Below are 24501 nucleotides of genomic sequence, written 5' to 3'. Positions count from 1 at the left end.
GCTGTCTGCCTGCCTTGGATTCCCAAAGTGTTGGGGTTGAAGGTGTGAGCCACTTCACCCAGCCTTCCTCAAGAGGTTTCTCTGATGAAACACAAAAAGATGGGAGTGAGTCTGGCACAGTGGCTCATGCCTGTAATCGCAGCACTTTGGGTGGCTGAGGTGGGTGGATTGCCTGAGGTCACGAGTTCAAGACCAGCTTGGCCAACATAGTGAAACCCTGTCTCTACTAAAAATACGAAAAATTAGCTGGGCGTGGTGGTGGGTGCCTGTAATCCCAGCTATTAGGGAGGCTGAGGCAGGATAATCTCTTGAACCAGGGAGGCGGAGGTTGCAGTGAGCTGAGATCACAGCATTGCACTCAAGCCTGGGCAACAAGAGTGAAAAAAAAAAAAAAAGATGGGAGCATGGCATGGAAGTGAAGATGAGAGTTGGGGGGGTTAGAGTGGAGTAATTTCAAAGATTCTTCTCAGCTTTAACATTTTAAATATTTAGGTTTTAAAATTGTTGTTGTCCTGTTATTTCTGAACAGTCAGACTGTGGATCTTTAATAAATGCAAACAAGTATAAAATTTTGTAGCTGGGCATTGTAGTCCTAGTTACTTGGGAGGCAGAGGTGGGAAGATTGCTTGAGCCCAGGAGGTTGAGGCTGCAGTGAGGCATGATCACACCACTGCACTCCAGCCTGGGGGACAGTGAGAACCTGTCTCAAAAAAACAAAACAAAACAAAACCCTTTTTCTTGTTCTCAGAATTAGAGTTTCAAAAATGAATGGTCTTAAAATAACTAAATTTAGGAAAGAATATAATGGTTTGAAAATAGTATAAGTTTATTACATAGTGAAACTTAAAATAATGCAAAAAGAGGACTAAACTAAACTTGTATTAGCTGCTAATAGTAAAGTTTAATTTGGGCAAATATTCACATTATTCAACATTCTCTTCAAATTCGTTTCCTTTATTTAACATTCTCTTCATATTTATTGTTCTAACCTCCAAGAAAATTCTATGTAACTCTACATCTTGACAATTTCTTTCTTTCTTTTTCTTTTTTGAGACAAGGTCTGCTCTGTCACCCAGGCTGGAGTGCAGTGGCGCGATCTCGGATCACTGCAACCTCTGCCTCCCGGGTTCAAGTGATTCTCTTGCCTCAGCCTCCCAAGTAGCTGGGAGTACAGGCGCATCACCACGCCCGGCTAACTTTTGTATTTTTAGTAGAGACGAGTTTTCACCATGTTGGCCAGGCTGGTCTTGAACTCCTGATCTCAAGTGATCCGACCGCCTTGGCCTCCCAAAATATTGCGATTACAGGCGTGAGCCACCGCGCCCGGCCCATCTTGACAATTTCTGACAAAAACAAGTAAACTCATGTAGCAGCTGTATATTGTTATGTGAAAGGTATATATGGAATTTAAGGTTAAAAGTATACCCACAATATGGATGCATGCAGTAGTCAGATTACAATGGGATGAGGGCTGCTGGGATCAGGTTGGGGGAGAGGACCAAAGAGGGGAGGAAACAAACTTTTCTTGAGTATTCTTCTTGGCAGCGTAATTTGTGACAGGCTTGCCAGGTTACCCAATGGGACAGCTGTAAGGGCCCAGTGCAACTGAATTTGGTGCACCGAGAGATCTCACTGTACGAATTGTTTTCTCGGTAATTAGATGTAATTATTGTGAAATGTAGCGAGGAGCTTGTCCACAATAAAAATCAAACAAGAATTTCCAGAAGTATCCCTAGTACTGTGGCCTACACATGTCAAATGGCTGGGGGAAAACATAACCGATAATTATAAACAGAACTAGAGAGGGAAGCGTGGGCAGTGAGAAAGTAATACTTCAAACGGATTCACACGATGTTTGGATGTGTCGTTGGGAAAGCCAAAGAAATGAGTCAAATTGGATCAGGGCAAACCGTAGCGAGGGCAGGCGAGGGGCGGAGCTCTGGGCCAGCTCAGAGGGACTTGCCCTTCCCCAGCCTAGAGCGGCTCCGGCCTCGCCCCCTAGCTCTAGCGGAACCTTCTCCTTTTCCCGGTCACGGGGCTCTGGGGCCAGCCAGGCGTTGGTCCCCGGCCCCGCCCACCCGCCGCGGCACCGGCCCCGCCCGCCCGCCAACCCAGGACGCGGCAGGCTCCGCCCCCCGCCGCGGCGCCCGGCTCCGCCCACCTTCTCTGAGCCGCCGCCCGAGGCTGGCGGCTGGCGGCTGGCGGCTGGCGGCTGGCGGCCGGGGGCGGGGCGGGGCGGGGCGAGCCGCGCTCCTAAGCGGGAGGGAGATCCGCCGCGGAGTTACGGGAAAGTTGGTCCGAGTTCCCAGAGTTTCCCTCTGTGGTGCCCTAGGCTCGGCCGGCCGGTGCCCCGGCTCCTTTCCTCCTTTCGGCCTTCGCCGTCCGCCAGGTCCCTCTCTCTGCCCCCGGCCGCCATGGAGCAGCCGCCGGCGCCTAAGAGGTAACGAATCGGGGAGTGGGAAGAAGGAGGGAAGCGGCGCCGGCGGCCGCGGGGCGGGGGTGGCTAGGCCAGGCCCTGCTGCGACCCTCTCCCCGCCGCGACCCTCTCCCCGCCCGCCGGGCCCCGAGCCGGGCGCGCCGAGGTCGGGAGGCGGGTCCGAGTGTCCCGCCGCGTCTGTCCACGGGCGAGGGGGCCTGAGGGGAGTGGGAGCCGGAGCCTCCCCTGCGGCCGGCAGGCCTGGCGCGTGGAAAGTCGGGTGGGCAGCGCCGGGCTCCCTGCGGCCTGACCTCCCGGGGCGGGAGGAATTAAATATTAATAGCTACACAGTCTGTAAAACATTGTGGATGTGCTGCTCTGACAGGTGTTCTTCCCCCTACCCCCTCAAGTTCAAAAGTATTTATGGATGCAAGACAGTGGGAAGTTTAAATTAGAACCCCCTCCACCAATATAGTTTTGCGTGTAAAAATAGTGCTGCTTTGGTATGGTATTTACTGTTATTAATAGTTTATATTTAATCTTTGACACCTGTGTTGGAAATGTATGCATACAAGAGTGAGATGTGTTTGAGCTAATATTTGCAATGATCTTAGGAAGCCAAATCTAGGTTGTCCATTGACAGTTCATAATATGCATTCCTCTCTCCCCAAGAATGAATTAACGAATTGTTTGATGTTGCTAAAACATTTAACCTCAGTCTTTCATTTTTAACTTATAAAATAAGGATAGTAATCTCTCAGATAGTGCTGTTGTGAAGATTAAAGAGTTCGTATGCTTTGACAGCTAGAGATCTTTAGATGAAAGGTGTGTTCAAGAACATGGGATAATTGAAAATTAGGAACTTTGGGAGCTATTGTGGATTGTGTGACTAGACATGTGAGCCTTGAAGCCTGGAAGCCATCTGTTCAGGTGAAAAAAGGGGGGGTCGTGAAGGAGTTTCCAAAAGGGACCTGCTGTCAGAGCCCTTGAGCAAGTCAGTTGATAGATTCTTTTCTAGCATTTTGTAAGCTACCTGCATTCTACTCATTGGGCACCGTTTTAATACAATATAAGAGAATTGGGCACTTTTTTCTTTTCTGGAAGAACTGGAAGGAGCACCTCTGAGAAAACACAGTAGGCCAGTTTGAACAACTCTGAATTGAAGTGCAGCTCTCTATTGATTAGCTGTACTGTAAGTTATCAGAGTTTCATTATAGGTGTAAGAGAATCCTTGCCCTTGTAGAGACATTAGAGAACCTGGAGGAGTCAGGGGCAGGTGTAGGCGGCAATTCTGTGGTGATTTATACTTTTCAAAGTGGTGGTTGCACTTTTAACAGACTTATTTTTAGCTTATTCAGAGTCTTATTTTGAAGTAGTGAACAAAAATGCCACAAAAGCATTTTTGAAGGCGAAAGGTATGTGACAGCAATCCCTGATATTTGAATGTCTGAACATTTTTTATAGAATTTTCATATTCATAATATTTAATCCTCACAGCAACCCTATGGAGTAGGTTGGATTATAGGCATTAATCCTAATTTATAGATGAGGATGTTGAGAGAGTTTGCCACATGGAAGGCTATGACAGGAACTACTGGCAGTTTTGCCCCTATTGATTATTATCTCCTAATAATGAAATATAGCTACTCGTTTTGAGGTCATCCTGTTTACCAGGAAATTTAAGTATACATTATTTAAATCCTAAGAAATAGTAATCCTGGCTCTGCTACTTATTATGCTAGTTCTAAGTTTAATTTCTTCATCTGTGAAATGTATTGTGGGGATTAAATGAGGTGATATGCAAAGCACTTGGGACAGAGCGAGACCCTGTCTCAAAAAAACAAAAACAAAACAAAAACAACAAAAGATAATGGGGACTAATTTAATAAATATTTATGTATCACAACTGAGCTTAAGAAATAAAATTTGACAAATATATTTGAAGCCCCTATGTGTTCAACAGTGTTAGTTGTTAACTTATGTTTTCCTTATTATATGAGGCTCAAAGACGTTAAATAACTTGGTCAAGTGGAGAAAGTGCCAGAATTCTGCATCTGATTGGCTACAAAGGCTGTGCACCCTCTTGTTGTATACAGTGATGGCTCTTTTTGAAACTCTCTTTCTTATCATTCCATGATGTAGTGGTCCTCTTTTTCTGTAATCTCCTGGTCTCTGTTGCTTATTCTGCTCTTAATCCTTATAAAAGTGCCATTTTGCTTTTCTGCCTTGAATAACACTTCCTTAGTGCTGGCTTTTACATGGCCTTATCGATGTCGTTGATGTTCAAGTATGACTAGAAGCTGCTGCTCAGTTGGCATTTTTTATTTTTTCAGGTAGGTCTAACACTTTCATTATCCCATCTAGTTTGTCACTAGAGCCTATCAAATTTTCTATTAAAAAGTTGGTGGATTAATTTTTTCTCTTTTCTTTCTCAAGAGTACTACCCCATAAAACCCATTCCATGGTTTTATGACCCTCACTTTTGAATTGCAGCAGTACCTTCTAGCTGGACGCTTTAGTCCAGTGGTTTTCAAAACTATTTTGTTTTGTTTTATTTTGTTTTGTTTTGAGATGGAGTGATACAATCTCGGCTCACTGCAACCTCTGGCATCCTGATTCAAGCGATTCTCGTCCCTCAGCCTCCAGAGAGGCTGGGATTACAGGCGGGTGCCACCACGCCCAGCTCATTTTTGTGTTTTAGTAGAGACAGCGTTTCGCCATGTTGGCCAGGCTGGTCTCCAACTCCAGACCTCAGGTGATCCACCTGCCTCGGCCACCCAAAGTGCTGGGATTACAGGCATGAACCACCGTGCCTGGCCCCCGTTGTTCTTTATTTATGTTATAGGCTGTGGGTACTCCCAGCTTTACCTTTATTCACATTTTTCCTTTAGAAAAGTTTGTGTTACTTTTTGCCTGAAGAATAATCTATGTTTTATTCTTCCATCAAAGCCTACCTCATAAAGTATGTTTTCTGAGTACTTTCTAGCCTGAGATATTTCACTGAATTCCTAACGTGATATACATTTGATTATATACCATCTTTTTATTCTATTTTATTACAAAATTTTAGATATCCAGAAGATAATGAGGGCCTACTGCGGTGGTGCACGCCTTGTAATCTCAGCACTTCATGGGGCTGAGGTGGGAGGATTGCTTGAGCCCAGCAGTGGGAGGTTTCAGTGAGCTATGATTGTGCCACTGCACTCTAGCCTGGATGACAAAGTGAGACCCTGTCTCAAAGAAACAAAAATAAAAATAAAAACAAAACAAAAAGAAAAAAGAGAACAGAGCCTAATTTAATAGATACTTAGGTATTACCACCCAGTTTAAGAAATATTAATAAAAATATTACCAATACATTTGAAGCCACCATATGTATTTCTTCTCAATTACACTCCCTTCCCATCCCCCAAAAGGTAATCACTGACATGAATTGGATATTTGTCCTTCCCATACATGCCTTTATATTTTTAGTATGTTACATATATATGTGTGTGTGTATGTATGTGTGTATATATATATGTATATATATATATATATATGTATGTATGTACACATATCAACACATAATGTTAGGCATGGGTATTAGGCCTGGCCTTGTCACTGACTTTGAAATTTGCTTCTTTGGGCATCTTCTTCTCCTCTGGGAGTTGGAGATTCCAGTGTGTAGCCACGTTCAAGAATCATGACTCAGAGACCTAGATGATTTTTAAGGCACCTCTCACCCTCATATTCATTGATTTGGTCTCCTTAACAAGGTTTGTGTTAAACATAGGCAATAGATGTGGTCACCCATGTCACCGACTTGAGGTACCAGAGTAGTTTTTAGATTCCTTAGATTTCCTTAACATACCTGTCACTGAGGTCTTCAGAAGTCCTTTTTTTTCTTTTTAACTTTTTTTTTTCCTTTGAGATTGGGTCTCACTCTATCGCCCTGGCTGGAGTGCAGTGGCACAATCATGGCTCACTGCAGCCTTGACCTCCCTGGGCTCAGGTGATCCTCCCGCCTAATCCTCCCTGATTAGCTGGGACCACAAGCACGTACCACCATACCTAATTTTTTTTTTTTTTTATTTGTAGAGATGAGGTCTTGCCATGTTGCCCAAGCTGGCCAAAGTCGTTATTAAAAGGATTTCCCTCTGGGAAGGGAAATTCATTAAATCATAGATCCCCAGCCATTTTGGCACCAGGGACCAGTCTCGTGGGAAAAGATTTTTGCACAGATGGTTTGGTTGGGGGCGAAATGGTTTCAGGATGAAACTTCCACCTCAGATCGTCAGGCAATAGTTAGATTCTCATAAGGAGCGTGCAACCTAGATTCCTTGCATGCACAGCACAATAGGGTTCGCACTCCTATGAAAATCTAATGCTACTGCTGATCTGACAGGAGCTGGAGCCCAGAGCAACGGCAGTAATGCTCGCTTATAGCTCACCTCCTGCTGTGTTGCCTGGTTCCTAACAGGCCATGGACCAGTACTGGTCCACTGTATTGTGCTGTAAAGGAGTTGGGGACTCCTTTATTAAATGATTATTGATTAGCATTTTGGTTAGATGGAATTTGTTGGATTTATTTTATTATTTTATTATTTTTTTTGAGGTGGAATCTTGCTCTGTCGCCCAGGCCGGAGTGCAGTGGCACAATCTCGGCTCACTGCAAGCTCCGCCTCCCAGGTTCACGCCATTATCCTGCCTCACCCTCCTGAGTAGCTGGGACTGCAGGCGCCTGCCACCACACCAGGTTAACTTTTTTGTATTTTTAGTAGAGATGGGGTTTTACCGTGTTAGCCAGGATGGTCTCGATCTCATGACCTGGGGATCCACCCGCCTTGGCCTCCCAAAGTGCTGGGATTACAGGCTTGAGTTACCGCGCAGCCGAATTTATTGGATTTTTTATAGGGGAACTGCTAGCTGAGAGAAAAATGACCACATAATAGTCCAGCTTTGATAGGTAGAAAGGTAAATAACCAGAAAACATGGGCTCTTCACCAGGTGGAACCTTCATAGAAGGGAGGTGGGTCTCTATGATAGACAGGTGGGCAGCATGAAAATATATTTAATACTTGTCAAAGAGAGGACAGAATATCACTGCTGGAGTGAGACACTTTACCAGATAGACTTGTTCCTCAAATAGGTTATAGTGTTAGTAGTTATTTAAAATGTGTAAGTCGTTGATTAAGGTATGGTTGGAGGGCAGGTTAGCATTGAACAATGAAAACGCTAAAAGGATAGTAAAAGAATAAGCTATCGAAGCATACTTACTCTCAAGACAGGTGAGTTCTTTAATTTAAGCTATAGTTGGATTCTGTGGCAATTTTTTATTATTTTTAATAGTGTGAAAGGGTAGTTTGGGGGAAATAAAATTGAAGGTTGAAGTCATATGTTAGGGGTCCTTCACGCAAATGGAAAGCTAGAAAACACTAATTTCATAAGGGTAAATGAGTGTTTGGATGGATTACCCATCAGAAAACAGATTATTATGGAAAGAAAAAGCAAAGGGATCGGGTTGAGAATATAGAGGAGTTAAGTAGAAAGTACTCATGAATTCTTCAGCATGAAGAGCGCACATCAACTTGTAGCATCTGTAGCCTGGATCTCAGGCCAGCAATTAGGAATGGAGAGAGATAGCAGATAACTCTCAGCGCTCATGAATGGAAGTGGGTGAGACAAAGCAACACACCAGTTAAGTAGATAGTAGGAATATCACGAAGATATTGCAGGGAGAAGAGGGGTGGATGTCATTTTATGTGTATATTTCTAATTTATGTTTCCTTGGAATGTTGGAAAGTAAAATTGTGTGTATATCAGAGAGATTGACTAAATAGAGAGCTGGAGTTGTCTTTGAGAAGATGAACTCTAAGAACTCTTAAAAAAACCCCAGCAGACTCAGAGGAAGGCCCTAGGGAAAATTTCCAATTCTAGAGGTAGGCAAGTGGACAAAATGTTCAAAGTAGTTAGTCCAAGGGGAAAAGAACCAACCAAACAGGAGCGTCTCTGAGTTAACAACTTGGTCCCTAAAGCATCTGCTGTCTTCCCTTTGGCTTTTCTTGGTTAATTTAGGGTGGCATTAACTTGATTAGGATTGCTTTAGGCCCTGCTGATGGGAATAGTCAGTTGGCTCTTCCTTCTTGGAGAGAGGGAGTGCGACAATAAAATTTGCAATACTTCTGGTAAACAAACTTTTGTTGCATGTCAACTAGAGAAACTCAGTCTTTAGTTGACTCTAGGAACACTTCAGGCCATCATATATTACTGGCTTTCAACATTTAAAAAAAAAATTCATTGATACTGAGACTCAGTACAGACCCACACATTTACATAAATGGGAGGTAGAGGTGGGACAATTGCTTGAGCTCAGGAGATTGAGGCTGCAATGAGCCATGATTGTGTGGATGCATTCCATCCTGGGCAACAGAGCAAGACCCTGTCTCAAAAACGTTCACTGGGCCGGGCGCGGTGGCTCACGCCTGTAATCCCAGCACTTTGGGAGGCTGAGGCGGGCGGATCACGAGGTCAGGAGATCGAGACCATCCTGGCTAACATGGTGAAACCCCGTCTCTACTAAACAAAATACAAAAAATTAGCCGGGCATGGTGGCGGTCATCTGTAGTCCCAGCTGCTTGGGAGGCTGAGGCAGGAGAATCGTGTGAACTCGGGAGGCGGAGCTTGCAGTGAGCTAAGATTGTGCCACCGCACTCCAGCCTGGGCGACAGAGACTCCGTCTCAAAAAAACAAAAAAACAAAAAAAAAACATTCATTGTTTGCATACATACTATGAATATCGACATGAAGATTACCTTGAATTTCTGAAAGTACATCATAGGAGTATATCTTGAAAAATGACTCATAGCAAAATGAGAATTACAAAGTGTTAACATTAATGATAATTAGTTTAGGTAGTATTATTTTGAGTTCTGAATTAGTTTATAGATTTATATAATACCAGACATCTTAGTATAGAGGTGAATTGAGTAAATTTTTTAGATGTTTCTGCTATCTTGATACACACACACACACACACACACACACACACATTTATAATTTATAATTGGCAGCTAATTTTCTTGACTCTGTTTATGGAACCAAGCCACATAGTCTCCTGTTCTCTGTTGTGTTGCTCTGTTCTTTCTGAAAACTGGCTTTCTTTACTTACTGATCACTACTCATGGCAAAATTGGCATTCGGCCTTTACTTCATTCATTTCCTCATTTATTCATACATTCAGTAATTATTAATTGTTTTCCACATTCCAGATGCTCATTGGTGAATGAAACAGGTGGGTTCTTTGCCCTCATATAACATACACTCTTGTTGGAGCTTGAGCTATGAAAGATATAAGTAGTGTGTAGAGAAAGATGGTGAAACCTGCTTAATAGGGCAGTTGGCAGAGGCTTCTCTGAGAAGGTGATATTTAAGTTGTAACCTGACATTGAGAAGTTATCCATGTGAGTAGCAAGGGAAAAGTATTCCAGGCAGAGGGGAAAGCTATGAGAAGGACTGGAGGTGGGAAAGAGCTTAATGTGTGGGAGGAATTGAAATGACACCAATGTGCCTGGATTGGAGAAGAGGACAGTGGCTAGAGATGAGCTCAGAGAGATGGGCACGGATTCAATGATGCCGGCCATGGAAAGGAATTTGGATTTAAGTCAGAGCTCTGTGTGCTGTCATTAAAGGTTTTTAAGAAGGATTTTAAGCAGTTTATGTTTTTAAAAGATCCTTTTGGCTGCTTTGGGTAGAGTAGATTGTAGAGGGTTAAGAATAAAAGAGAAACAAGTTAGGAAACTATTTGAATAGTTTGTGATTTGACATGGTAGAGTCAGTGGAGATAGAATTTGAGAGATTTGCGATATTTTGGAGTTATAAATGAAGGACTTGCTGATAGACTAGATGTGGGGAATGAGGGGGAAAAAAAAGAATCAATCCTGGCTCCTATGTTTTGAATTGAAACAACTTGGGGAATGAGGAAAGACCGGGAGAACAGGTTTGGATATCTATAATCTCTTTCTTGGAATTTCATAATCCCAAGAAAGTGAATCTGATTGGCCTAAAATGTGATATTAAGTGGTTCCTTTAGAAGAGGAAGTGGGTAGGGAGGAAATGATGCACACTGATTTCTATTTTTTTTTTGTTTGTTTTTTTGAGATGGAGTCTTGCTGTGTCGCCCAGGCTGGAATGCAATGGTGCAATCTTGGCTCACTGCAACCTCTGCCTTATAGGTTCAAGCAATTCTCCTGCCTCAGCCTCCCAAGCCGCTGGGACTACGGGCGTGTGCCACCACACCCAGCTAATTTTTGTATTTTTAGTAGAGATGGGGTTTCACCATATTGGCCTGTCTGGTCTCGAACTACTGGCCTCAGGTTATCCACCCACCTCGGCTTCCCAAAGTGCTGGGATTACAGGCATGAGCCGCCATGCCCGGCCTGATTTCTATTTTTATCCTATTGTTTTCACTCAGAGTAGAAAATGGAAAACATATCTAGCCGTTTTTAGGTGTTGAAATGTTCAGGTGTGCTGGTAACCTGCTATTTAAAAAAAAATCTTTTTATTGCAAAATAAAACATTAGTACAAAACACATGTATGGCTTGGTGAATTATTATAAGGCAGATACCTTTGTAATCACCCCTCAGGTTGAGAAATAGATCACAGTGGCCTTTCCCTATAAGTAATCATTTTCCTGACTTGTGTAGTAATAACCCAAATGTGCATTGCTAGATACTGTAGGTTAGTCTTGATGATTAAGAAATAGTAAGTTTTGGCCAGACACGGTGGCTCACACCTGTAATCCCAGCACTTTGGGAGGCCGAGGTGGGCAGATCACCTGAGGTCAGGAGATCAAGACCAGCCTGACCAACATGGCAAAACCCCATCTCTACTAAAAATACAAAAATTAGCTAGGCATGGTGGCAGGCACCTGTAATCCCAGCTACTCGGGAGGCTGAGGCAGGAGAATCCCTTGAACCCAGGAGGTGGAGGTTGCAGTGAGCTGAGATTGCACCATTGCACTCTAGCCTGGGCAGCAAGAGGGAAACACTGTCTCTAGGTTGTGTTTTTTTTGTTTGTTTGTTTGTTTTTTTTTTTGAGACAGGATCTTGCCGTGTCACTGAGGCTGGAGTGCAGTAGTGCAGTCTCAGCTCACTACAGCCTGACCCTCCTGGGCTCAAGGGATCCTCCTGCCTCAGCCTTCTGAGGAGCTGGGACTATAGGCATTGGCCACCATGCCCAGGTAATTTGTGTATTTGTAGACATGGGGTCTTGCCATGTTGCTTAGGCTGGTCTTGAACTCCTGGGCTCAAGTGGTCTTGCCTTGGCCTCCCCAAGTGTTGGGATTATAGGCATGAGCTACAGCACCCAGCCCAAAAAGCAGTTTTGATATGAGTTGTCACTTTTAATCTTTAGTTTAGTCCTCCATCCTTTTCCTTTTCCTGTTGGAGAACCCAGGTTGTTTGTACTAGTTTCCCAGAGTCTGGATTTTGCTGATTGCTTAATATAGGTCAGTTCAACATGTTCCTTTGTCTTCTGTATTTTCTGCAAACATGTAGCTGGATCCAGAGATGGAGCAGACTCAAGTTCGATCCCTTAGGCATTGTGAGATATATATATATATAGGTGGGGTTTGGCAAGACCATGGGAATATCATAATGTCTAATTGTCTTTCTTTTTTGTGATGTTAGCGGCTGTGGATGGTTAGTGGGTGTTGCAAAATAATGAAATTCTAAACACATCATTTTGCTTTCATTTATTAATTGGAATGTTTTTATAAAAAGTAACTTCCCCTCATCTTCTGTTTAGTTACCCAGAGGTATTGTTGATAAAGGAAAGACAGGATAAATGTTTGATTCTTTCCTTTTATTTACGAGTTTTCAAGATAACGAATTAGTTCCCTGTCTTCCTCCAAAGGTGGCCATTTTTTTTCTTTTAAATGCCATTATGAGAAGATGGATTTAAACATACTTGATGGATTTAATCCATTGGAATCACTTTCATTGAAGCGCAAATTGTCTCACCTTTGGTTAGTGGGAGTCTCTCCAGGAGATAACATGACCCTAGTGGTTTTTGATAGTTTCCTTGTTGTCTGCTGTGATATTTGGGGCCCATCTTGTATATTTCTTGTCCTAGATCTGGAATCATCCATTTCTCCAAAAAGCCGTGGTTTCTCTTAGTAAGAAATGATATTTCAAGATCCTAACCTGGAGACTAATATCCTAATAACTAATATCCTGTTATTTTTAATAGCATTTTATTCATAGATAGGATAACTGATTTTTTCTTTCAGACTATGGGATATTCTGCCAAAAGTGATGGCACTGGTGGTTTTGAGCTCTTTTCTCTGGATAGTCTCTCCACTACACATTTATTTTCTAAGTTTGAGTCAGAAATTGGGCATATATAAATTCAAATTACGTGATAATAGACTATTCAGAGCAGACTTTTATCTTTATGTTCTTCCTATTTGCTCTGGTTGCTCTTTGACCCACTATAATCCTAATACCCAGTCTTACTTTTTTCTCACCACTAAATATTTCAGATGACCTGGTGTCATTTTAAATGAAAAAGATAGCAAATAAAATAATCCAAGACAAATAACACCACTGTTGATAAGAGCAGATTTTAGGCTGGGTGCAGTAGCTCATGCACTAATCCCAGCACTTGGGAGGCCGAGGCAGGCAGATTGCTCGAGTCTAGGAGTTCGAGACCAGCCTGGGCAACATGGCAAAACCTGGTCTCTACAAAAAAATACAAAAATTAGCTGGGCATGGTGGTGCACACCTGTGGTCACAGCCAGGAGGCTGAGGTGGGAGCATCACCTGAGTCCGGGACGTTGAGGTTCCAGTGAGCGATGATCATGCCACCGCACCCCAGCCTGGGCTACAGAGTGAGACCCTGTCTCAAACTAAAGTAAACTAAAAATAAAAAAAATTTGCCAGGTGTGGTGTTTCACGCTTGTAGTCCCAGCTACATGGGAGGCTGATGTGGAAGGATTGCCTGAGCCTGGGGGGTTGTGGCTGCAGCAGGCTGTGATTGTACCACTGCACTCCAGCTTGGGTGACCTGGTGAGACCCTGTCTCTACAACAAACAAAAAATTAGCTGGGTGTGGTGGCGCAGGCCTTTGTCCCAGTGACTTGGGAGGCTGAGGTTGGAGGATTGCTTGAGCCTAGGAGGTTGTGCTGCAGTGACTTGTAATTATACCACTTCATTCCAGCTTGGACTGCACTTGGGTAAAAAAAAAAAAAAAAAAAAAAAAAAAAATGCTGGGTGCGGTGGCTCACGGCTGTAATCCCAGAACTTTGGGAGGCTGAGGCAGGTGGATCACCTGAGGTTGGGAGTTCGAGACCAGCCTGACCAACATGGTGAAACCCTGTCTCTACTAAAAATACAAAAAAAATTAGCCAGGTATGGTGGCAGATACCTGTAGTCCCAGCTACTCGGGAGGCTGAGGCAGAATTGCTTCAACCCAGGAGGTGGAGGTTGCAGTGAGCTGAGATCATGCCACTGCACTCCTGCCTGGGCGACAGAGTGAGACTCTGTCTCAAAAAGAAGAAAAAAAATCAATTAAAGATTCAGTTGCCTTTTTTAGTTCTCAAATCTAGGTATGGTTATTTCAGAATACTTACAACGAACTGGATTAAAATGTATGAGCCTTATAGGTGTCCATATTTCTAATAAAATTATTTTTAATTTTTATTTTACTAGAACATGAATATGTTAGGGAATTTTCAAATTTATTTTAATAGGACGTGAATATGTTAGAGCATTTTCAAATTTGTCTATATTTTCTGAATTTGTGATTTTTGAATAATTAGTAATTAAGAAAGCGAATGTAATAACATGTCTTAGGGATAGGGAGTATGTTGCAGTGTTTGCTAATTTTGTATAGGTTTGTTACAAGAAATGTAAAGAAATCATATCACTTTCCAGTTTATGATAAGTGGAGAAAATTCTTAGATAATAAAAATTAGAGTCCAAGGGTGAAGGAAGAAGAGAAAATTTCAGCTTCTTTTAAAACTCCTTGCCAGAAAATTATAATTTTAGAGTACTTTTGGGCAAAGAGCCCAACTTAAGAGGAAATGGTATGATAGAGTTGAAAAACAAGACTTTCATATAATTAAAAAAGCTCTTCTGTCTATTGCAGAGCATTTATTTTCTTAGGTGGTTTCAGGTTTTTATGGTGCCAGTAATTAATTAAACCCCCATAAATTTAATACTGTTTTATAAAAGTAAATATACTATAAGATCATCAGATTACATCTATTTTGCTATCAAAACAATGATAGAAAGTGAAGCAATTAAGAGCTGGTGCTTTAGAGTCCGATAGTTGTTGGCTCTAATCTCAGCTCTGCCATTTACTGAAATGCAGTGGTGGGCAAGTTATTTAGCTTTTCTGTCTGAATTTACTCGTAAAATGGAAGTTATATACTACCTTCTCCTTGAGTTTTGTGAAGATTAAATGAAATATTGATTGTAAAGCATTTGTCTCTGAAGACAGTTTCCAAATTGTTTAAAAAGTGTGTCTGACGTCGTCAGCATCTTTTGAAGAAACACATAACTTTCTTTTTTTTTTTTTTATCATGCTTTAAGTTCTAGGGTACATGTGCACAACGTGCAGGTTTGTTACGTATGTATACATGTGCCATGTTGGTATGCTGCACCCATTAACTTGTCATTTACGTTAGGTATATCTCCTAATGCTATCCCTCCTCACTCCCCCCACCCTACAACAGGCCCTCGTGTGTGATGTTCCCCACCCAGTGTCCAAGTGTTCTCATTGTTCAATTCCCACCTATGAGTGAGAACATGCGGTGTTTGCTTTTCTGTCCTTGTGATAGTTTGCTAAGAATGGTGGTTTCCAGCTTCATCCATGTCCCTACAAAGGACATAAACTAACCCTTTTTTATGGCTGCATAGTATTCCATGGTGTATATGTGCCACATTTTCTTAATCCAGTCTGTCATTGATGGACATCTGGGTTGGTTCCAAGTCTTTGCTATTGTGAATTGTGCCACAGTAAACATATGTGTGCATGTCTTTATAGCAGCATGATTTACAAACCTTTGGGTATATACCCAGTAATGGGATGGCTGGGTCAAATGGTATTTCTAGTTCTAGATCCTTGAGGAATTGCCACGCAGTCTTCCACAATGGTTGAACTAGTTTATAGTCCCGCCAGCAGTGTAAAAGTTTTCTTATTTCTCCACATCCTCTCCAGCGCCTGTTGCTTCCTGACTTTTTAATGATTGCCATTCTAACTGGTGTGAGATGGTATCGCATTGTGGTTTCGATTTGCATTTCTCTGATGGCCAGTGATGATGAGCATTTTTTCATGAGAAACACATAACTTTCTAAGAGTATAAAAAGACAATGTTCACTTCTAGTTCTAGTTGAATTTTTTAAGAAAAATCAACTTTATTACTTCAGAGCTAAACATTTGCTAAATATTTATAAAATGTTGAGCTTTTAAAAGGCAAAAGGGAGCAGGATTGAAAAAAAAAATGGCGAGGCATGGTGGCTTACCCCTGTAGTCCCACCACTTGGTAGGTTGAGGTGGCCGGATCACTTGAGATCAGAAGTTCGAGAACAGCCTGGCCAACATGGTGAAACCCTGTCTCTACTACAAATACAAAAATTAGCTGGGTATGGTGTCCCACACCTATAATCCCAGCTACTTGGGAGGCTGAGGCAGGAGAATTGCTTGAACTTGGGAGGTGGAGGCTGCAGTGCCACTGCACTCCAGCCTGGGTGACAGACCAAGACTTCGTCTCAAAAACAACAACAACAACAAAACCTTTAATTTTACTAGTTTGAGGTAAAAATGTACTTCCTGTAGTTGATGTAGAAAAGATGTTTTATTTTGTGGATTCAAGATCAGACTCCTCAATGTATAATTTAGAAAATGCTTGTTATTTAATGCTAACTTTGAGACTTTTTGACATCGTTTAATAATGTTACATTGAAGGACTAAAGGATGAAAACCTTTCATGTGTTTTAAAGATGTATTTTTTTTTTTTAACAGTATTCAAGATGAAACTGCTAGGGTACAAGAGGTTTTTTTTTTTCTTTTTTCTTTTCTTAAATGGAACACTTGATGAATTTGCATATCATCCTTGTGTAAGAACCATGATAATCTTCTCGGCATCATTAGTAGGACTTAATTTTAAATGAGATTTCACATATGAGATGAAGGATCATGCCTAGCACATAGCAGTAACACTTATGACTCATTAAGTAGCTGCTATTAGTAGTGATACAGCTACCAGCAGTGTGGTCATTAAAACCTATGCTTTAGTGGATAGGGAAATCTGCCAGAAGAGAAAAAGAGATTGACAGTTACAGAGCTGAAATTAGGTAGAAGGCACTTTATGAAAAAGAAATCTCTGTTCTCAGGGGTGGAAGTTTTTTCTCTTCTGCTGGGTTAGCACTCTTGCCAGTGCCTCTTCTCCATGATTAGTTTCCTAAAAGATCTAGAGGGCAGATACCAATTGTATTAGTCTGTTTTGTGTTGCTAGTATAAAGGAATGCCTGAGACTGGGTAATTTATGAAGAAAGATTTACTTGGCTCATGGTTCTGCAGGTTGTACAAGCATGGCAGCAGCATCAGCTTAGTTTCTGGTGACACTTCAGGAAGATTTTATTCACGGCAGAAGGCATGGGGGAGCAGATGTGTCACATGGGAAGAGAGAGGGACCAAGAGAGAAGAGGAGGTGCCAGGCTCTTTAAACAGCCAGCTTTCTTGTGAATTAATAGAGTGAGAACTCAATCATCGCCAGGGACAACACCAAGCCATTCATGAAGGATCCTCCCCCATGACCCAAACACTTCCTACTAGGCCCCACCTCCAACATTGGGAATCACATTTCAACATGAGATTTGGAGGGGACAAACATCCAAACTATATCACCAATTATTTTTGACTAGAGAGCTATATCTGATTGTACAGAAAGCCTTCCTTTGTGTCTCTCTTTAAAAGCTTTTCTCCAAAACAAATAACCCAAATAAAAAGTGGGCAAGGAACTTAGAGATTTCTCCAAAGAAAATGTATACATTGGCCAATAAGCACATGAAAAGATGCTTGACATCACTAGTAATCAGGGAAATGCAATCGAAACTACAATGAGATGCCACCTCATAGTCTTTAGGATGACTATTATTAAAAAAAAAAAAACAGCAGAAAATCACAGGTGTTGGTGAGGATGTGGAGCAATTGGAGCCCTTGTGCATTGCTGGTAGGAGAGTGAAATAGTGCACCCACTGTGGGAAACAGTGTAGCAATTCCTCAAGAAATTATAAACATAGAATTACCATGTGACTCAGTAATTCCACTTCTGGGTATATACCTGATATGCTTTGGATCTGTATCCCTGCCCAAATCTCATGTCAAATTGTAATCTCCAGTGTTGGAGGTGGGACCTGGTGGGAGGTGATTGGATCAAGAGGGCAGTTTCTCATGAATGGTTTAGCACCATCCCACAGTGCTGGTCTTCTGATAGGGTTCTCACGAGATCTGGTTGTTTCTAAGTGTGTAGCACTTCCCCATCTCTCTCTCTTCCTTCTGCTCCGGCCACGTGGCCATGTGAAGTGCTACTCCCCCTTTGCCTTCCACCGTGGTTGGAAGCTTCCTGAGGCTTCCCCAAAAGCAGAGCAGAAGCTGCTATGCTTCCTGTATAGCCTGCAGAACCATGAGCCAATTAAACCTCTTTTCTTTATGCATTACCGAGTCTCAGGTATTTCTTTATAGCAGCGCCAGAACGGATTAATGCAATACCCAAAAGAATTGAAAGCAGGGTCTCAAGATATTTGTGTGCCTATATTCATAGCAGCATTGTGTACAACAGCCCAAAGGTGGAAGCAACTCACGTGTCCACCAGCGGATGAATGGATAAACAAAATGTGGTATATATATACAATGGAATATTATTCATCCTTAAAAAGGGATAAAATTCTGATACATGTTACAACATGGATGAACCTTGAAAACATTATGCTAACTGAAGCAAAGTACACACAAAAGGACAAATTTGTATGATTCCACTAGAATAGTCAAAGTCATAGAAACAGAAAGTAGAATAGTGGTTACAAGGGACTATGGGGAAGTGGAAAATGGAAAGTTATTTAATGGATATAGAGTTTTGGTTGGAGATGATAAAAAACTTTTTCTACACTTATAAGACTTCTGACACCAAATACATGGGGTTTTCTCCCTACAGCTCTCAGTTCTCTGTCCTAGCAGCTAATTCAATTTTGATACTATCTCCCTGGAGTTAGTGTCAGACACCACAGGTTAAGGACTGAGTTGTATAAGACTTCCACCACTTCAGATGCCAGTTGCAAGCCCCAGGCCTCTGGTACTTCTGACTTGGCTACAAATCAAGTTCAATCATTGGCTACAATGATTCATTGAATGCAGGGAAACACTTTACTTACTATTACCAGTTTATTATAAAGGATATACAGATGAAAAGGCACATAGGGTGAGGTCTGGAAGGGTCCCCAGTGCAGGAGCTTATGTCTCCATGGAGTTGGGGTGCATCACTCTTTCAGCACGTGGATGTGTTCATCGATCCAGAAGAAATTCTCTGAGTCCCATCATTTAGGGTTTTTATGGAGGCTTCACCCTGTAGGCATGATTGATTAAATTATTGGTCATTGGTGATTAGGTCAGTCTCTAGTCCTTCTCCCCTCCCTGGAGGTGGGGCTGAAAGTTCTGACTATGTAATCACATGATTGATTTCTTGGGTGACCAGCTTCCCTACCCACTCCCCTGCAGCTTTGTAGGGGCCTACCAAGAGTCATCTCTTTAGCATAAGCTCAAATATGTTTGAAAGGGACTTATTATGAATAGCAAAAGATAATTCTCCCACCCTTATCATTCGGGAAATTCCAAAGGTTTTAGGGGCAGTGTGCCAGGAATTTCTTACTAGATCACCATATTATAGATGATGAAAAAGTTTGGGAAATGGATAACAGTAATTGTTGCCCAAGAGCTGAATGTATGGATCACTGAATTGTACATGTTAAAATAGTAAACTTTATGTTATGTATATTCTGCCACAATAATAAAAAAAAGCCTTTAGCCAATCATAAACAGCTCCCTCCTTTCTTCTGAACTTTTCCTGAGTCTCTTCAAAACTGAAGAGACATCCTTAGCAGAAGTTACAACCTGTCCACAAACTTGCAAACTGCTGTTCCAAGGTTGGAAACGGAGAAAATAAAGAGGACCAAATATAGTCCCTTCATTTTTTCTGCCCTAAGGCCTTTTATGACTGACTGAGCTGTTTCATGTGTTTTGGTGTTTGCAGACTTTTCAGAAACAGCTCCAGTCCTCACACTTCACACTTTCTTTCCTGTCCTGCCCTCATCTTTTCATATAATTTAACACAGATGCTTTCTGCTGCTTCGTAGAGAAGATTGAAATACAGTGGCTGTTAGGAAGAGGTGCTGCCTTATGTACTTTCATCTTAATTTCATTTGATTATTGTTCTACATAATTTTTGCTTCTGTCACACGACAATTTCTTCTCTTCTTCCTTTTATCTGACCTTTGAACATGTCCCTTTTCATAGCTCTTAGGACTTTATTCCTGTAATCACACTTTTGCCCCCCAGTTTAAAAATCTGTTTCTACGAGTGTATTCTGTTTCAGCCTTCCAACATGGTCAGGCCTCGTTTATTAATGAAACTACTCTAGGTTGCAAATTAGTTATTGTTTTGGCAAGACCAGAAACTTTTTCTCTGTTCTTAACGTTCCTCATATCTGTTTCTTGAAGTTTTCTCTGGCATTTTGATTCTCCTGTTGCCTCTGTTTCTCTGCCTGCTTTATGTTCGGTTATGAACTGATCTTCACAGTGCATAATTGACAATGACTTTGCATTTTCTATCTTTTCCTCCTTTATTTATTTATTTTGCATAGTTATTTCCTTGGTGAGTTTATCTACTCTAATGGCTTCAATTTGATTGAAATGACCCACAAATACTTTTGAGACTTGGAATTTTTGTACTCAGTCTTATTCACTATTTCCAGTCTCCTAAATAACATTTGATTACTGGTCGGGTACAGTGGCTCACACCTGTAATCCCAGTACTTTGGGAGCCCGAGGTGGCTGGATCTCTTGAGGCCAGGAGTTTGAGACCAGCCTGGCCAACATGGCGAAACCCCATCCCTACTAAAAATACAAAAAATTAACCGAGCATGGTAGTGTGCTCCTGTAATCCCAGCTCCTCGGGAGGCTGGGGCACGAGAATTGTTTGGACTCGGGAGGCAGATGTTGCAGTGAGCCAAGATCATCCCATTGCACTCCAGCCTGGGCAACAGAGTGAGACTCTGTCTCCAAAACAAAACAGAAACCCCCAAAACCAAAAACCCAAATATTTGATTACTGTCTCCTTAAAGGCATTATGTTCAGAACTGAATCCTCACCTTCTACCTAATCTTTTTTTTTTTTTTTCTTTTTTGAGACGGAGTCTCGCTCTGTCACCCAGGCTGGAGTGCAGTGGCACGATCTCGGCTCACTGCAAGCTCTACCTCCTGGGTTCGCGGCATTTTCCTGCCTCAGCCTCCCAAGTGGCTGGGACTACAGGCACCCGCCACCACGCCTGGCTAATTTTTTGTATTTCTAGTAGAGACGGGGTTTCACTGTGTTAGCCAGGATGGTTTCGATCTCCTGACCTTGTGATCCGCCTGCCTTGGCCTCCCAAAGTGTTGGGATTACAGGCGTGAGCCACTGTGCTCAGCCCACCTAATCTTACCGTGCTCAGCCCACCTAATCTTTACTAATTGGCGTTGTCACTTTTTCCAGTTCACATTTGGTGTGTGATTCTTTCCTCTGCTTGGTTTCCTATATTATTTACTGTTACTTAGGTCTTTTAAGACTCAAGGTAGAGAAGTACATAGATTATCTTCAGTAATAGAAGTTTATTGTGAGGATACTTGGGAAATGTGCATGGGGTAGTATGCTCCCTCTGAGCACCAGTGTTTTCTAATACTGGGTTGTGTAACAGGCTCCATTAACACAGGGACTAACAGCTTAGAGTCACTTGGAATAATGACTTGAGCTCCAGTGACCTTTGTCTTTGTTCAGTTAGCATGTATACTTTGCTGAAATCTAAGATTAATTGGGTCATTTTGCAACCATAAAATTTGGAATATCCCCACTGGCCATTTCAGCCCTGGTAGGGATGCTTTTGGCCTTTGCATCGACTTCTAGCCATATATGTGTATTTTTTATTGCTGTGGTAGCAAAACTGATTTAAGTTGAAGCAGGTCATGGTTAGCCATAAGCGTTTATATAGGAAGATAGATTTTTTTTTTTCCCATAAAGGCATGTTTTAAGTCACAGACATTTTGAGGTTCCTTTAGGTCTCCAGGAGTTAGCAAATTTGTTTTCATTTGTTTATTCATTTATTTATTAGATATGTTATTTAAACAGTAGTGTGTGAGGTTCTGTGGTAGGTATTTAATGGAAATAGGCTAGATAACTCATGATCCATATCTTTATGGAATTCATATTCTAGCTCTAGTGATATTCTCATACAGTACATAATAATGAAAGGAATAATGAATCACTGTACTAAGTACTATAATAGAGGTAGGTGCCAAGTGCTGTGGGACCATAGTAGACAGTGGGACTAGTTCTTTGTGTATGTGTGTGTGCTTGTATGGATGGGTGGGGACAGTGGTAGAAGTGAGGAGTGATTTCTTTAAACTTCCCAGAGAAAACTTTTGATTGTGTCTTTAAGGAGGTGGTTAATTTTGACAGGCAGAGAGAAGGGGAAGATCATGTTGTAAGAGAAAATGGTGATATAGAGGTAGCGCCTGTATTATCTCATCATGAAGAGATAGCTGCTAGTCCCTTCTCAAATCAGTTATGAAGGTCTCCCGCATTATCTTCATTCGTTCATTTTCCAATACAAAATTTAAATGTCTTTCCCATTCCTGTGTTCTACTGTCTATTTCTTATGTAACATACAAGTGACTGCACACTATCTGCTTTTTATATTACAGTTATTATTATTATTATTATTATTATTTTTTGGAGATGGAGTTTTGCTCTTTTCGCCCAGGCTAGAGTGCAGTGGCATGATCTTGGCTCACTGCAACTCTGCCTCCTGGGTTCAAGCAATTCTCCTGCCTTAGCCTCCCAAGTAGCTGGGATTACAGGCACACGCCACCATGCCTGGCTAATTTTTGTATTTTTAGTGGAGACGGGGTTTCACCATGTTGGCCAGGCTGGAACTCCTGACCTCAAGTGATCCGCCCGCCTCGGCCTCCCAAAGTGCTGGGATTACAGGCGTGAGCCACCGCGCCTGGCCTATATTACAGTTATTGTGGGAGTTTTAAAATGTTATGTGAGAATTCAGGACCTTTAAGAAGTAGTTCACTCTGGCTAGGCTGTAGGAAACAGAAATGAGATGACTGAGAAGGTCTTAGGTTCCGCAGTTAGTTATGATTTTTGTCTTGCATGTAGTGAGAAATGATTCTACTTTTGAAATATCTCTTGAATTATTTCCCATCATTCTCACTATTTTTAGCTCAGATCTTTATCAACAGATTTTTGCAAGAAACAAAACTACCCCCTAGTTTTGCACATTTCCAGTTCTCTTATAAAATTTGGCTTATAGGACATTTAGAAGATTAGGAAGAAGTCCCTGGAGGAAGAGTATCTTGGTTCATCTTATAGGGTCAGCAGTGTTCCGCCATTAGCTTAACCACCATAATTTAGCACTTCAGAATTTTATTCTCTGATTCTCTCATACCACATTTTCCTAATAACATAAATGAAATTGCTATTGACCTAGACCAACTATTATGTAATATGGCATAGTGATTTGGAATTTAGGAAGCATAAAACAAGCTAAAAGTTCATCTTTTTAATATTTCTTGAGTGCATACATTGTATAGCACTGGGAGAAGAGAAACTACTGAATCCTGTGCTCTAGAGGCTCATAGGTTAATGGTTGTAATAGTGTATTTCAAAGTGGAGATAACTAGTTGAGTTGAAGATAAGAAATTCCTGGGAAGACTTCCAAAAGGATATCTACCTTAAAAAGGTGACTATTGTGTTATACTTGATAGTAACTGATGGAACTGATAGAGTCCACTTTGGTGTTTACTAGCATCCTAATAATGAGAGACACTATATTGTATCTGGGACAGGGTTTATTTGGTTTGATTCTGTTTTGCCATTTATTACTCAAGTGACTGAGGAAGTCATTTAAGTCTTAACGTTTTCTTATCTAAAAACTGAGAATATCGTAGTAACTACCAAAAAGATTGTTATAGGGATTAAATAAGAAAATGCTTGTTTGGCCAGGTGTGGTGGTTCACGCCTGTAATCCTAGCACTTTGGGAGGCCGAGGTAGGCAGATCACTTGAGGCCAGGAGTTCAAGACTAGCCTGACCAAAATGTTGAAACCCCATCTCTACTAAAAATACAAAAATTAGCCAGGTGTGGTGGTGCACACCTGTAATCCCAGCTACTTGGGAGGCTGAGTTGGGAGGATTGCTTGAACCTGGGAGGCGGAGGTTGCAGAGAGCCAAGATTGCACCACTGCACTCCAGCCTAGGCAACAGAGAGAGACTCTGTCTCAAAAAAAAAGAAAGAAAATGCTTGTCAAGTGTCAGCACAATGCCAAAAAAAGAACCTAATAAATGTCAGCTACCTTTATTATTATGTTTCATTTAGCTTTTATTCATCTATCTTTCCCACTAGATTGGGAGCCTCTTGGCTTAAGGGCTATAACTTAATTTTCTTTGGATTACCCTAGCAGGTAACTTATTGTCTACAGATTCAGTAAGTGTATATTGAATGAATATAATGGACTAATTTTTTAAAACTGATTTTATAATTTTTTGTACCCATTTTAAAGATTCATTTTAGAAGTATTAGCTTTCCTAAAGATAGTAAGGTTATGTTATTGCTTAGCAGCAGAATTCACTCACAAGGATAAGACTGATTAACAGGTTACTGTTTTTACTATTTCTTTTCTTTTTTTCATTTTTTTTTTTTTTTGAAACAGTCTCGCTCTGTTGCCCAGGCTGGAGTGCAGTGGCACGATCTTGGCTTACTGCAAGCTCCACCTCCCGGGTTCATGTCATT

General features: G+C 41.6%; 1 protein-coding gene across 7 annotated transcripts in view; it reads left to right on the top strand.

Moving 5' to 3' along the window:
* The first annotated feature begins 2216 nt into the window (after positions 1-2216).
* Positions 2217-24501, top strand: part of STK3 (serine/threonine kinase 3) — a 422170-nt gene continuing 399885 nt past the window's right edge. For 3 of the 7 annotated variants that reach the window (XR_008667625.2, XR_008667626.2, XR_010135011.1), the window contains exon 1: positions 2248-2440. Coding sequence is in view for 4 of the 7 variants with exons in the window: in XM_055348075.2 (XP_055204050.1) it covers positions 2415-2440 (26 nt within the window). In the remaining 3 variants the exon portion in view is untranslated. Of the gene's footprint in view, positions 2441-24501 lie in introns of all 7 variants that reach the window. The other 4 variants (XM_055348075.2, XM_031013813.3, XM_031013812.3 and 1 more) reach the window with 4 other exon arrangements.

This window comes from Gorilla gorilla, chromosome 7, assembly GCF_029281585.2.
Source record: "Gorilla gorilla gorilla isolate KB3781 chromosome 7, NHGRI_mGorGor1-v2.1_pri, whole genome shotgun sequence".
NCBI classification, from domain to species: Eukaryota; Metazoa; Chordata; class Mammalia; order Primates; family Hominidae; genus Gorilla; species Gorilla gorilla.
The sequence above is the reverse complement of the archived record's forward strand: the minus strand, read 5'-3'. Positions and strand labels throughout refer to the sequence as shown.